This window comes from Stigmatopora nigra, chromosome 1, assembly GCF_051989575.1.
Source record: "Stigmatopora nigra isolate UIUO_SnigA chromosome 1, RoL_Snig_1.1, whole genome shotgun sequence".
NCBI lineage: Eukaryota > Metazoa > Chordata > Actinopteri > Syngnathiformes > Syngnathidae > Stigmatopora > Stigmatopora nigra.
In genome coordinates this window covers 8,407,993-8,423,112 of record NC_135508.1, presented here as the reverse complement: position 1 = coordinate 8,423,112, position 15,120 = coordinate 8,407,993, and the positions used below count along the sequence as shown (strand labels likewise).

At 40.7% G+C, this 15,120-nt stretch overlaps 1 protein-coding gene across 1 annotated transcript in view; it reads left to right on the top strand.

Moving 5' to 3' along the window:
• Positions 1 to 745: 745 nt before the first annotated feature.
• Positions 746 to 15,120, top strand: part of plxna3 (plexin A3) — a 38,399-nt gene continuing 24,024 nt past the window's right edge. The window contains exons 1-6 of the mRNA XM_077727972.1: positions 746 to 976; positions 11,014 to 11,395; positions 11,473 to 11,663; positions 11,915 to 12,462; positions 13,290 to 13,454; positions 14,052 to 14,234. Coding sequence (XP_077584098.1) covers positions 11,088 to 11,395; positions 11,473 to 11,663; positions 11,915 to 12,462; positions 13,290 to 13,454; positions 14,052 to 14,234 — 1,395 coding nt within the window. The 5' untranslated portion in view covers positions 746 to 976; positions 11,014 to 11,087. The remainder of the gene's footprint in view (positions 977 to 11,013; positions 11,396 to 11,472; positions 11,664 to 11,914; positions 12,463 to 13,289; positions 13,455 to 14,051; positions 14,235 to 15,120) is intronic.

Genomic DNA, 15,120 nt, shown 5'->3' with positions numbered 1-15,120 from the left:
AGACACAAAACAAATGGAGGACCATGGTTTGGTTTACATAAACCAAGCCATCCATTTGCTGTATTGTTTATCCTGTCCAGGGTTGTGGTAAACTGGAGCCTTTTTTAATGTATTTTTTCAATGTGGGGAAACCTCTACGTTCCCTTCTGCCGCTAGGGGGCGTGTTTTATTTGTGACATGCTGCATGGGAATTGCTATGAAACTGGAGGTTGTTGTGTCAGCTTTCACAACCTTTTTTTAGTAAATGTGTGTTTTTACTTAATTTTCTATCAAACTATTGAGAAATGTGTATTTGTTGCCATGTTGCTGTTCTCCATTCCAAGTGCTGCACCATCTCTCTCTCTCTCTCTCTCTCTCTCTCTCTCTCTCTCTCTCTCTCTCTCTCTCTCTCTCTCTCTCGCACTCTCTCTCTCTCACCTCTCTCTTTCTCGCACTCTCTCTCTCCACATCTGTTTAAAGAGGAGAAAAACAGCAGATTCTGGATGGAGTGTTCCAAATCACACGTATTTTAGGGGGGTTCTCAATAGTGAACGCGTCGAAAGTAATCAAATGAAATGCTAAGTGAAGTTAAATGCAATTATTGGACAAAAGATCATAAAGAAAAGAAGTTCATATTTGTTTGGCTCAAACCTTAGACGTATTATCATAGAAGACTCACCCCAAAAAAAATTCCCTACCCCCTTCCCTTGCATTGGCTAATGGGTGTTACGGTCCAGATTGGGGGGCGGTGTGGGGTGGTCGCACACACTCACGCACATACACACATTTAGTCGAACCGAGGCAAAGCAGGTTGAGTGAGAACCAAGGGGTCGGACTGCCTCTCTCCCTAGCACTTTCCCCCGGATTATTAACCCCACCGTGGTACCCGTTTTAGCGATCCCCATCCTCCGGTACCGGCTGGTCTCGTGCAGCCTCCATGATACGAGCCACTTTGGATTCGCGAGCTAACCGGACCCCAACGCCTGCCATCTCCCAGGTATGGCCGCTTGCTCATATTGGTTTGGAAAAAAATGGGAAAAAATGTAAGGGGGCGTAGGGGTGTAGAAATATGACGGTGTCCTACTTCCACGCTCATCGTGCTGTGTTTTTGTGCGCCTTTTTACACATGGACCCCCAACTGGAACGGGTAGGATGGGTGCTGTTGGGGCGGGGGGTCTCTCGTATGATTTGAATGCAAGGGAGTTATCAACCCAGGTGTGGTTGCTCGCTTTGACCTAAGAAGACACGCGGAACGTTGATGTCCTCGTGCCTGGTGGGGGTCGGGGTACCCCCACCCCTCACCCTACCTCCAAAGAAGGGAGGAGGTTGGAGAGGCCATTAATGCCTGTGGTAGAGTCCGTGTGTAGGGATAAAAGGGGAGGAGGTATGTGTGTGTGTGTGTGTGTGTGTGTTGGGGGTGGGGGGTGTCCTCCAAGCAGAGGGACTCCAGACACTGATCCATTTAAGAAGAACAAAGGGGGAGACGAAGGTTTGGAGGGGGGGATCGGTCGGTCCATGTTTGTCATTCCTGCTCCATGTGCTGGGTGGAGGGGAGGGGAGGCTTGCAGCTTATCAGCAATCGATAACGTCACGTCACATCAGATTGAAGTGTTGAATGAGAGCCGATGGCTCTGGGAAAGAAGCCACCGATAAATCGTTCAGTCAAACTGTTGACTACGTGATCATCGATCGAAAGGACCGATCCGATCTGACGTCATCGAATGGCATCGGCGATCCATTGAGGACTCGGGAAAGGCATCTCCTTTTTGATCCGTGCGCCCGGTCATCCATTTTGTGGACTACTTATCCTCTCGTTTGTGTCGTGGGAGAGCTGTTAGGGTATACCCCGGAGTGGTCGCCAACCAATTACGGGGACTTGTAAATCAAGAGTGACAGTGTTGATGGAAATGAAGTAACGCATGGTTTCTGGAAGGTTGGTGATTCTTGATTGAATAGTGATTTATTTATATGCACTATAATTAGTTATCGGTTTTGGGTTTAGTGGGCAGCATGGTGAGTGAATGGTCAACAAGTTTGCTTCACATTTTGGGGAATTTTTGGGTTTGAATCTGGGTTTTGGAACTCCCGTATCGACTTAATGGATTTTTGCCTACCTTTAACATATCTAAAAGAATTGCAAGTCAGTGTATTTGGGGGCGGAAAGTCTTGTTTTGTCCATATTTCCTTGTCAAAATGTGTCGTAATATTGCCCATAACACTGGTAACCAGTTTGAGGGTTTACCCTGTCCAAAGTTACCTATAATTGGTTTCACCTCATCAGATCCTAACGAGGAATAGGAAGTGGATGGCTGGTCTTTGGCGAGAACTTGTATAACGGATGATATCACCTAATTGCATAATCATAAATAATGATGATCATTAGAATCTTTGTTACCGGTAATAACCTTTTTGCTGTTACAAAAATGTTGCAGTAGGACTTACTACTCATTCTCGTGGTGGACATCATTTGTTTTGTTTTTCCACAAGAAATTCAATTGTTTTATTGGAAAATGGTTCAACCGTGTTGTGTACAACAAACACTGCCGATATACGCTACTGTTTTTTCCATACAACCGAGGGCTGAATTTTATAATTAGACACACACTGCTTGTAATTGGTGAATATTTTCCTCAGGACTCTTTGGATCAAGAGAAAAAATGACATGTGACCAATGAATTGGTTTGCTTTTTGAGCTAAATTGTAGTAAAATATACAGGTGTTAGATGGTTTCCATCTGGTCTAGCTTTCCTTTTTCGATGAAAGGCATGGGAAGTAAAACAACAGGGCTGTAGCTGGCGTTCTTTTCTCAGCCAGGATTATCAAAAGTGCATTGTTAAAGAAAATTGCCTTTCATTTCCAAAGAGAACCTATGCCATTTTCAATTGCTAAGTTTGTTTGTAAAATCAATGGTTGTGAATGGGAGAGATTTTCCAGACCGAGTGTCTCCTTTTCTGAGTTACGGTGTCATGTTGCGGTTTTAAACTCATGTTTTGGGGATCAACTTTCAATTTTGTATTCCATGATAAAACCAAAAGGAACTCGTCTACATCCTCTTTTTGCGATGAGACATACATGCTGGCTTTTTGTGATGTCATCGTTTTCTAAGAAAGATGATGGTCATTTCACAAAATTTACATAATTAAATTAATCTGTAAAAATCTGTGATATTGCACCTCTAAATTTAACGTCTTTTCGTTTATTACCTTGGTAGTTTTACCTGGTCATTATTTTGTAGTATTTGATGTAGAAATGCAGTTCATGACAAGTTTCCCTGGATTATAATTTGATTCATCCGTCCTCTAAAATAAAGTAGTACTATACCATATATGTGTGTGTTTTAGTCGTTGGAAAACCGTTTTAGGCGCCCTACTGCCACCTGGCTTGGTTTATCAGTTCAAATCACTTCACCCGTGTTGACTTAAAGCACTGTTGCGTTCTCATTGGCTGTTATTCACATGCTACTGTTTGATTAGCCACTTAACTATGGTCACTGCAGTTTTATTCATTCAGTTTCCACTTGGCTGTGGTTTTTCATCACATCCCCCTGGTAACACACCCCTATAGGTATTCACGCATGATATAGAGTATAATATTTACCTTTAAAAGCACACTTTTTTTCTTGTCGTTATCAGCACGATGTCATCATTTCCTGTCACTCGTTCCTCCAGATTTTCAGGTTTTATGGGAGGATTTTACCATGACACATCACACGTACCATCAAAGCTGGAGCTTTGTACAAAATCACTACTAATACACAAACCCATTTGACGTTGATCGAGAAAATGAGATTGAAAATAGAGAGAATAAAGTTAATTTAGTTTTTTTTTCTTCTAATTTAAACGTTTCATGTGTTAGTTGCAGTGTGGTGTCCGGTAAACAAGAGACAAAACTCGTAATTCATTCAAGAGGTAGAATTGAATTAAATGTTCATATTAAGTGACTACATTGTACCAAATACTCCGCTTTGGCCACTTTGTAATTTATGGTAAGATAAGCAAAACATATTTAACTTTTTTTGGTAGCATTGGCCTTAAATTAATCTATAATCCTTATAAAATGTGATTTATTGGTGTGTGAGTGTGTGTGTATGTTAAGAATCTCTCACTGTTTGTCTAAACCGTGCAACATAGAGAGTTAATTTTTTTCTTTTCTTTCACCTTCTCATTGTGTAAACTCAATCTATTATTTGTAAAACACCCATTTTAATTTTTTTTTTTTTTTAATAAGCGCAAGAATTGTCTTTTGGTTTTAAACAAGCAGGCAGGACCGGGTTGTGTTTCACGAAAAAGGGAAACACTGATTAGCATGAGCAACAACCTTTTGTCATAAAATCTGCTCAAGTAGTGTTTTAGACGTGATAAGGTGGTGCCTTGTTTACAAAAGAAAATGCAATGTTCTTTTGAGGCTTGTCGACTTCGGTCACTGCACATTTGTGTGTGTATTTGTGTTTGCGTGAACTTGTGTGTGCACTCATGAGGTCATCGATGAAAGGATAATGAGATTTCCTCTGTCTTCTCTCCAGAAGGTTCCTCATCACGTGATTATAGGAAAGGTGCCACTGTAATATTGATTTTATGCTTCTGTGTGAGTGTGTCAAAGCTCGACTCAAACTGAGCTCAAGCTGCAGGTGGCTAGGGTCAAAGTTCATCGGGTCGCATGCTTCTTGTCAGTGCTGGGAGGCTGGCAATATGTCATACATGCTCGGTCAGTGCTGTGAGGCTCTCAACATATCATACACGCACATACATGCACACTTACACGGAAGGCAGGATGTCCTTTACAACTGAAAGGAAACAATCACTTGGCCCTTTTCTTTTCCGCTCTTGATGACTTATGACCTGTAACACGGGGTGGGGGGGCGGGGGGGGGGGGGGGGGGGGGTGGGACTCTGTGTATTTAGATAGGTCTTTATTTTCTATGGAGACTGTGTATTTTTCCCACTTCAAGCATTCCCAAGTGTCTTATTAACAGGTTTGTGACATGCTTTGGTGAAAATAACTCATAAATATTTGTATTTTTTGTAATGCTTGGTTCTTTAGTTTCTGGATTTCTTGTTATTGTAAAATTGGATAATTGTAAGAATAGTTATGTCTAAAGCTATTACTCGAGACAGGTGTGTATTATTGAAATGGCAACAATTTATAACAGAAATAATTTCAAGGCTTTTCGAGCTGGTCAAGAACTGATTTCCTCATACATTTACCAACAACAACTGTAAAGTCATACCTTGAGATACGGCCTTAATGCATTCCGGGACTGAGCCCGTATGTCGATTATACCCATAGAAATGAACTCAATACAAATTAATTTGTTCCCACCCTGAAAAAAACACCCCAAAACAGGATTACTACAATAGATTTTTTTTTATTGGTTGTAATTCACCATCAACTAAAAGAGTAACACATAACAAGTGCTTATGATGTTTAATAATATAAAATGAGTGTTTTCCTTAATTCTGCACTGACTAATGCAAAAAAAACACGGAAAAATGCAACGCTCCACCCAGTGATCATAAAGATCACGAGCGAGATGCAGCCAAAAAGAAATCATCAAAATCTCAAAATTTGTCTCGTATCTGAAGATAAACATTTGCTCGGAATTTTACTCGTATCTCAAATTCCTCGTATGTCGGGGCACTCTTATGTCAAGGCATTACTGCATCTCATATGAGCAAGCACTTGCCAATGGAAATGAAGGAAAAACTCCCCCCAAAGGAACAAACCTCAAAAAGAAGTCTGCAGGGCGACTGTCTGTCTCACTTGTAGAGACTGAGACGGAGACACTCAGGGTGGGGAGAACAGAACAGATCAGCTCAGCACAACGCCAACCAAATCGACAATTTTGGTAGTCTCGTTAACATTTAATCAGGCCTCATCCCTCCCTGCTATACCGCTGGGCCAATCTCTTTGAACATTTTCAACGAGTAACTCACTGGCAGTTTTCTTTCCGATGTTGTTTACCTGTTCTTTTCCTGAGCTGGTTTTGTTTCTCCTCTGATCAAAAGCGTGGAAAAAAAATGTGAGTATATATAACGATACAGCATTTGCGTGGCCCATATGCACACTAAGCACATATACACATCGCTAAACATAAACATCTCCTGCACCGTGCCCTTAAACTTAACAGAGCACTCAAGTAATTGCAGCATTTCTTACCATTAATTTAGCCATATCCCCCTACACACGCTTAATGGAGTGCCCATAAAGATTCAATTCCATTATCACTTTAGAGGGCAGCATTTATTTCATCAGCTCGTTGTGGGGGTGCTTATCATGTTAATTAGCCCCATTGTTTGGTAAGAGTAGGGCAGACGGGCTCGCCTGAAGATACCTTTTTACTAATACTGTACTTAGAAAACAGCGTCAGTGCTTAACTGCACAATTGATGAATTTGGCAGACCTTCCATGTACACAATTATTTGAATTAAACAAACAAGAAGAAGTCGAGATGCAGTTTTCGGGTTGTAAGTAAAGCTTGCTAGCTAATTGCACGCTGCTAAAACGGCCCTAATTACTGATCCCAAATAACATGTATTTGCAGTCGTTTGCCCCTGATGGAAATGAAAGCACTCAGTATTTATAGAGTGAGGAGGGGCAACTCGTGCCAGTAGCTTGGTAGCGTCATCAAGCCTGTTTTTAGTCACGCTTCCCCAAAATCTGGAAATTGGAGGTGATAAAGAGTTTATGCTGTATTTTGAAAATCAATGATTCTATCCACTTGTTTCCGTAACTAAATGGCAAACAGACATGTTTGAGCATTTGATAAATTAAGTCTCAAACCAGACCACTGTCATTGGATATAGTATTTAGTGGCGGTGGGCTTTTGCGGGAAAAATACGTATGTATGTCACTTGTTGGATTTCTCATTTGCGTCACATCTGTTTAATGTCATTACGGAATAAAGTGAGGGCTGAGGAAAGGTCTCAAAATTGCTGTATAATTTTTTTCGTGACTGGACGTTTGGTCGCCGGTCAAATGTACTTAGATATTAAACAGTACTTAGATATTAAACTCTTTATCTTAAATATTATACTCTCTCTCTTAGATATTAAACTCTCCCTCATGAATATAATTTTGAGAGCTGGTTTCAACTATAAACTCTTTGTCACCATTTGACTGGCGACCAAAAGGGACCAAAAGACCGGTGACCAAAAGACCGGTGACCAAAAGACCGGTGACCAAAAGACCGGTGACCAAAAGACCGGTGACCAAAAGACCGGTGACCAAAAGACCGGTGACCAAAAGACCGGTGACCAAAAGACCGGTGACCAAAAGACCGGTGACCAAAAGACCGGTGACCAAAAGACCGGTGACCAAAAGACGGGTGACCAAAACACCGGTGACCAAAAGACGGGTGACCAAAAGACCGGTGACCAAAAGACCGGTGACCAAAAGACGGGTGACCAAAAGACCGGTGACCAAAAGACCGGTGACCAAAAGACCGGTGACCAAAAGACCGGTGACCAAAAGACCGGTGACCAAAAGACCGGTGACCAAAAGACCGGTGACCAAAAGACCGGTGACCAAAAGACCGGCGACCAAACGTCCGAGCACCCATTTTTTTATATTAACGTATATTGTGGTATATCTCCATTGTGACAAAATGGGGCATATCGTAATGAAAGATCATTTCCGTAAAGCACATCACTACTTGGACTTGGACATTTATTACACCCCTCCCTGCGCTCCCACAAATTTGACAGTAAACCTCAACCCCGAAGAGTGGCAATAAACTCCTTGAAGCCTCTTTTCTGTCAAATTGTTCACTTCCTGCCAAACTGCTTTTTTGTTGAAAAGTGAATTGATGACAGGGCACATCTGAGTTTTTTTCTTTCTTTCAAGTAAAAAAAAGGCCAAAGAACAGCTGCTCCAACAAATCTGGTTTCTGTGGTCAGTCATATCTAAAGACACTACTGGAACGAAAGTAATTAATTCCCATTAAACCCCACTACTTGGATTTCTTGCGTCATGTAAACTGTCTGCGTTCCTTCTTTTTTTTCCCCCCTCTCAAGCTTTGCCTTTCTCAGTAAAAAAAAACGATATCCACCGCTTATTTAAAGGTACTTTAGTATCTGCTCAATGTCAATACACACATCCTGTCTCGACCCAGACAGTGTAAACGCGACATATGTGTCTCTCAATGGCTAAGCTTAACAACTGATGCTTTAGCAACAGTTACTATGCCTTCCAGACAGTGAAAGGACTGTAAAAAAATATTAGAACGCTTTTCCTCTTAGCAGTAAGCATATGTACTCTAACACGTCTCCTGCTTGCTTCCATCGTCGTCAAGATGATTAGTGCTTAATGAGACGGAATCCACCACCATGTCACCTTAATAAAGTTTTAGTCCAGTATGGCAGACATCGCCACACACACTCACTGAATCCCATAGAAGTAGTGAAAGATCAGCACATTAACTAATTAGCCTGCTGGGCTGAGGGGGGACACCAGAGAGGGGGGCCGACAGATGGACTTGTGTGTGTGTGTTTCTTGAAGTACTCTTCCATTTCATTTGACTATCAATCACACTGCAAACTTATGCTTGTTATTTTTTTCATTAAGCGCTGTGAAGAAAGTATTTGCCTCCTTCTTAAATTCTTCTTCTTTATATAGTCTAGTTTTATATATGCTCACAGGTTTAAAGCCGATGATTAGAATCTAACTCCGTTGCTATCGGCCCAAGCTCATCAAACACGCAAATGCGGACAGGTGCTATAGAAAATGAGTTGAACGAGTACACTGTAGTTTAAAAGGGGAATTTCCTGCAGCGCATATGCGATCAAAGCACTTTTTTAAGGCTGTGAAAATACATTAATAACCTGAGTTTAGGAGTCACAACCCCAAAAGCTCTGATTACCACACAGGCCATTACAAGCATTCTCCATGTGTATTTTCGACTTCTTTATGTACCGTATTTTCATGACTATAAGGCGCACTTAAAAGTCTTAAATTTTCTCCGAAATAGACAGTGCGCCTTATATATGGAAAAAACAGAAAAACTAAAAACCAAAAACGAAAAGCCACTACTGTCGGATATTAAAAAAAACACAAACGCCTGAACTGAAACAATACTGTTAAATATGCAGAGGCCATCTTTGTTTACAAAATCTTCCATCATATAGCTCCTCGCCCACTGCAAGATTTTATACAAAAAAAATCCAAAACATCAACAATGGCTGGCTCTAGAGGTGACTGTGTAGTGAGTGTTTCATTCCTGGAAGTCAATAGCAATTACCGTATTTTCACGAATATAAGGCACACTTAAAAGTCTTACATTTTCTCCAAAATAGACAGTGCGCCTTATAATACAGTGCGCCTTATATTTGGAAAAATGTCATTCATTGAGGGTGCGCCTTAAAATGTGGTGCGCCTTATAGTCGTGAAAATACAGTAGTTTCTCCTTCAGCCAATTTGCATTTTTCTACCTTTTAATCACACTAAAACCATGACCAAAAAACGTCTCAGTTAAATCAATTAGACAGAGCTGCAAATTTTCATTTCAATCACAAATAGGGTTACTTAAAAATAGGGATCTGTTGAGTGGAAATCGAAATTATTATTCAGTTGGGTGAATTACAACGAGTTCATATGAGTGATTAAATTGAACTTCGGCACGACTATATTCTTTACCGTACTGTTGCCATGACAACTTGACAGAACCAGGGTGAAAAGACTCCCTGTTGCCAACTTATTGGCTCTGTTCCTATATTTAGTGACTTTTATGACCCCGGAGACATTTTTTTTTTACAAAACCTTGATTTATGGTGACCTGTGTAGACTGCTAGTCCTTCCACAGAAGGAACTGTTTAGTTACTTCTACTTAGTGTGAGCTCCAGGTGTTTTTCAGTTAAGTGGGAGAACAAATAATTATTCTTCCTGTCACTGTGTTGTTGACAGAGACAGATATACAAAGACACAGTAGTGTAGTCACAGGATTATTACTTCCAGACCCATAAAATGGATCATTTCTTACGGCACAGTTAAGGCTTTCCTTATATGAATTTACACATAATTTTGACTCCAAACACCTTTGTACAAAATATGAACTGAAATTAACAAAGTTAGATTTAAATACTCTAATTTGAGGGAATTCACATCACCTCCATTTGAGGTGAATGTAATTTAAATGACAGGTTTAGGTACCTCCTTCTTTTTAAAAGACTAAAAGTGCTTGGAAAATTGGTTCCTCAATTGGTTTATGGCCAGTTGTATGCTATTCCTGTACTATCTCATTAACAGGGAGTTGAAGTTTTCTATTTGAAATATGTTGCTGTCAACTAACTCTCAATGTGAGATCCAAAGAGTCGCCACTATTAATCCACTTTCAAATATAATTAAAATGTAATGTGAGCCGGAATTTAAATGGTATGTGTCTTTTCAGACATGGGGGTCATGTGCTGGAACATTCCCGGCTGGCTGCTTTCAGACATGCCACGCCCTCTTAGGGATATGTTGTGTAAAAAAAACAAGCTTTGTCTATATATTTTCTTTTCATCACTTTGTTTACTCTCAGAATGTTTGGTTAAGTGAATTTTAACCATGTGATGCAGATCCTATATTTTATTTTGTATTTATTTCATGGCGTTTCTTTGCCACAAGAGCAAGTAGTTGCAGTACAAACCTGGCATAGCATTATTAGGGATGAAATCCAGAAACTAATACTGTTTTTGGTCACAGGTTTTATGCAGTAATTTACTACAAAGTATTGGCAAACAAAGATTTATGATTGTTAATATGTCCCATTAATTTTGGTCCCTTAAAAAGTGTATACAGTCTTCCCTCGATTATCGCGACTTCTCTTATCGCAATTTCACTTCTTTGCAACTTTTTTATGCTATTAATGATTCAAATAGTTTTTAAAGTTCATAAAAATGTGAAAAAAAATTGATTATCACGGCCATGTCTGGTCTACACAACCGCGATATTCGAGGGATTACTGAAATCGGCTTTAACTACTTTGTCTGGTTTTTAACATGCCAATATTTCTTGATTTGTCTGCTCATGTCTAATGGCAGCCATCTTTTTTTTGTTGCAGTCATGACCTGGTGACATTCTTCATCCACCTGCGGAGAACTCCTCCTTCCTTTCCTGTCTTGTCCATCGCCCGCCATGTTTTCCTTCCCTGTTCCCGTCCTCTCGCTCCTCCTGCTCTCCTGGCCCCTCCTTGTCCTCTGTGCTCCGGCAACACCGCCTCCCCCCCTGGTGGCGGCAGGTGGCGGAGCGGTGTACCGGGTGTTTGACACCTCCCTCACCCACCTGACCGTTCACAAGAGGACAGGCGAGGTTTTTGTCGGAGCCGTCAACCGAGTCCTCAAACTGTCGGCCAATCTGACCGAAATGAGGAGTCACATGACTGGACCGGTGGAGGACAATGCCAAGTGTTACCCACCCCCCAGCGTCCGGGCTTGCGCTCATCGGTCTGTCCCTTTTGCCATTGTAATTGCTGTCAGTCTATCTATGTATCTGTCTTACAATTTAAGCTTGCCCTTTTCAGTCTGGACTCTTTGGACAACGTGAACAAGCTCCTGTTGGTGGACTACACTGGCAACAGACTGGTGGCATGTGGCTCCATCTGGCAGGGTGTTTGCCAGTTTCTCAGACTGGAGGATCTCTTCAAATTGGGGGAACCTCATCACCGCAAAGAGCACTACTTGTCTGGTGCCAGAGAGGCTGATGGCATGGCAGGTATGTGTGGGCACATATCAAAATGCCAGTTGGGGGTTTTGAATCAGATCAGCATTGAATCTCAAAGGAGTTAATGACACAAGGGAGATAGATGCACATCTATCAACATTTCATTTCATAAAAATTCAAACATGGACATGAAATTATGATTTTTTTTTTTACAATAAATGATAGGATGAGAAAAAGTTCGCTTATTATTATGATAGTTAACACCAGGCTGCTACTAAGATGATCACAACACTTCTCTTCAGGTGTGGTTGTTGTGGATGACGATTGGACCAACGACCCCAAGAGAAAGAAAATAGGGAAGGGCGGCAGCCGCCTATTCATTGGCGCTGCCATCGACGGAAAGTCAGAGTACTTCCCTACTCTGTCCAGCAGGAAGCTAGTAGCCGACGAGGAGAGCGTCAACATGTTCTCACTGGTCTACCAGGACGAGTTTGTGTCATCGCAGATCAAGATCCCTTCCGATACACTTTCTCTCTACCCAGCCTTCGACATATACTATGTCTACGGCTTCTCCAGCCGCACTTATGTCTACTTCTTGACATTGCAACTGGACACTCAGCTGACACAGATGGACGCTGGCGGAGAGAAGTTCTTCACCTCCAAGATTGTGAGGATGTGTTCTAACGACACTGAGTTCTACTCCTACGTGGAATTCCCCCTGGGGTGCACTAAGGACGGAGTGGAGTACCGACTAGTGCAAGCTGCCTACAAACAGAAACCTGGACGACGCTTGGCTCAAGCGCTTGGCTTGTCAGAGAATGATGATGTCCTGTTTGTCATCTTCTCTCAGGTGACTTTCACTTTTAGTTACTATTGCATGCATTCTCCTTCTTCTGTGCCATTTTTTAACAATGAATGCTTGACACCATCATATCTCAAAGCAACATTTTACAAGCAAACAGCACCTAAGGACAAAACAATTTCCCCATCTCCCTTTTTTTCAAATTTTACGTACATTTGCACCTAGCTTTTCTTTTTGTAGTTACCATTATCTTCATGTGATACTCATTTCTACTCTGAGCATGAACCTTTCTACCCAAGATCACCCACCCCTTGCTTATACGCACGTACACAAGCCCATTCCCAAACAAGGCCATTCAAAATGGCCAGCGATTCTAAAAATGAGTACTTAGTCATGATGAATGGTCACAGAGAAAGCTACCCAGCTATGTACTACCAGTAACTGGGTACTGCAACACATTGGTAATAGTACTAATGCACCTATACAACAAAATTCAATGCACAGCAAATGACACTCGGTCGATCATTAAAAATCAAATGAGTGTTACAATATAAAACACGAGAGCTGATGTTTCACATAAGTATAAAATCTCAACATTTACTGGCAACTGTTTTAATTTATTCCTTTTTAATTATTGTATAATTTCCTCTACTTTCCTCTATTCAGGCACTTGCGTTAATATTGAAATTGTGTATCATTTTAAGGCAGTTTAAATGATAGTATACCGTATACCATATTATTTGCAGTCTTGGTTTTGATCTAACTTTAGGCCTGCTAGGCTTTTTAGAACTAGTGATGTAATAGTTTTTGTTAGTCACACTTGCCCTCCAAATGTTGGTGTTCTCCTTGATTGTGTGTTTGTGTGTTTTGTTCAGGGTCAAAAGAACCGCTCAAACCCCCCTAGAGAGACGTTGCTGTGTCTGTTCACATTGCATGACATCAACCTGGCCATGAGGGAGCGAATACGTTCCTGCTATCGCGGGATAGGCCGCCTCTCATTGCCATGGTTACTCAACAAGGAGCTACCCTGCATCCACACAGTGAGTCCCAACACTAATCAAACCACTTTACTGTAGTTTTAGGTTAAAGAAGGCATTTTATTCTCAATTTTTAAGAGTTTAAAGAAATCCTGAGTCAATAAAAAGATCTGACAGAGTACTAGCTACTGTCCTAACCACTATTTCTGTTGCAATTGGAGATATGGGGGGTTATAAGTGGAGTACAGGGTCTCCATTATCTCAAAACTCTTAAAGTTAATCTGCCTTCAAATATGTCATTTTGACTTTTGGAATCAGCGTTTCATCAGTAGGCTTTCAAATCACAATATTGTAGTAATCTGTGCTAACAACTATTCCGATTTAAAAAAAAATAGTTAACTAAACATGTATGCAAATTGCTTTTAAATCAGATTGGTTACAAGACAGACCCATCGCTAATATAGTATGAATTACATGGACTGACACTAGTGATTCGGAAGTAGGCAGATTAGATTTACAATATAACATAAGAGTTAGGCTTTCCAGATGTGTAACTATTTAATTTTACAGTAACATGTTTAAAAATTTGTCTCCCGTGATCACATTCAAAGGGCCTCTGTGGTTATTTTTGTTATTGAACTTTTTTTTTGTTTTGTTCAGCCGAAACAGATAGGAGACGACTTTTGTGGTCTTGTGCTGAATCAACCACTGGGCGGTCTACGGGTCATCGAGGGGAGTCCGTTATTTGAGGACCGCACCGAGGGGATGGGCGCTGTGGCGGCGTACACCTATGGCGAGCACACTGTGGTTTTTGTGGGGACACGCAGCGGCCAGCTGAAGAAAGTGAGTGCTTTTATTTGGATTGTAAGCAGATGATATTTTGATCTCCAACCACACACTACAGACCAAGCCTGGGCAACATGGCCATGGCATTAAATCCTCAAAACAATTATCTTACTTTCTATTTTAGTCTTTTCTATATTTGTTCCAAAAGCAAACAAGCTTGGAAACCTCTCTCTGTTTTGTTGTTTTTCAATGAAATATTTTTGTTATCGTCATCATTAATGAAAAACTTATTTGGTCTGCATGAAATTGCAACAAATATAGAGAGATAATGACTTTTCCTTCCTTTATGGATAAAATGTCAAGGAAGAATGGTTGAGAAATAGACAATATATAGAGAGAGATTCTAAGAAATGATGAATAGGTCAAAAATAATGATAATTATTGCATTAATGGCAACAACAGAATAAGAATAGAAAGCCAATGGGAGAGCTTGCACACAGACTGCAAAATCTGCAGCTCATTCTGGGTGTGACATCATCTTCTGTTTGGATATTTCTAAAGTAGCCCCTGCAAAGGAAGCTATGAAATGAAAACCAATTAGGATTGACTTTCATTATGAAGTCTTTTCTCTCTCTCTCTCTGTGATGGTTTATATAGGATCTCTTGTTGAATTTCATAGAACCTTTAACTTTAACTTAAAGGTGTGTCTGACCATTGGTGGAAAAAAAACATTCGCCTGGAACCTATCATCCAATTTTCTGAATTCTTGGTCCGTTTGATGTGGTTAGTCCAACCAAACGCAGGCTTTTGACAGACTAGGAAATCTAGTGACATTGCTAATTATACTGCTACCCGACGGGCAAAAACCCACACAGAAGAAACTAAAATGAAGTAATTATGGTGCAAATAAATCCTTAATTCTTTCCAGATTACCTAATTATAT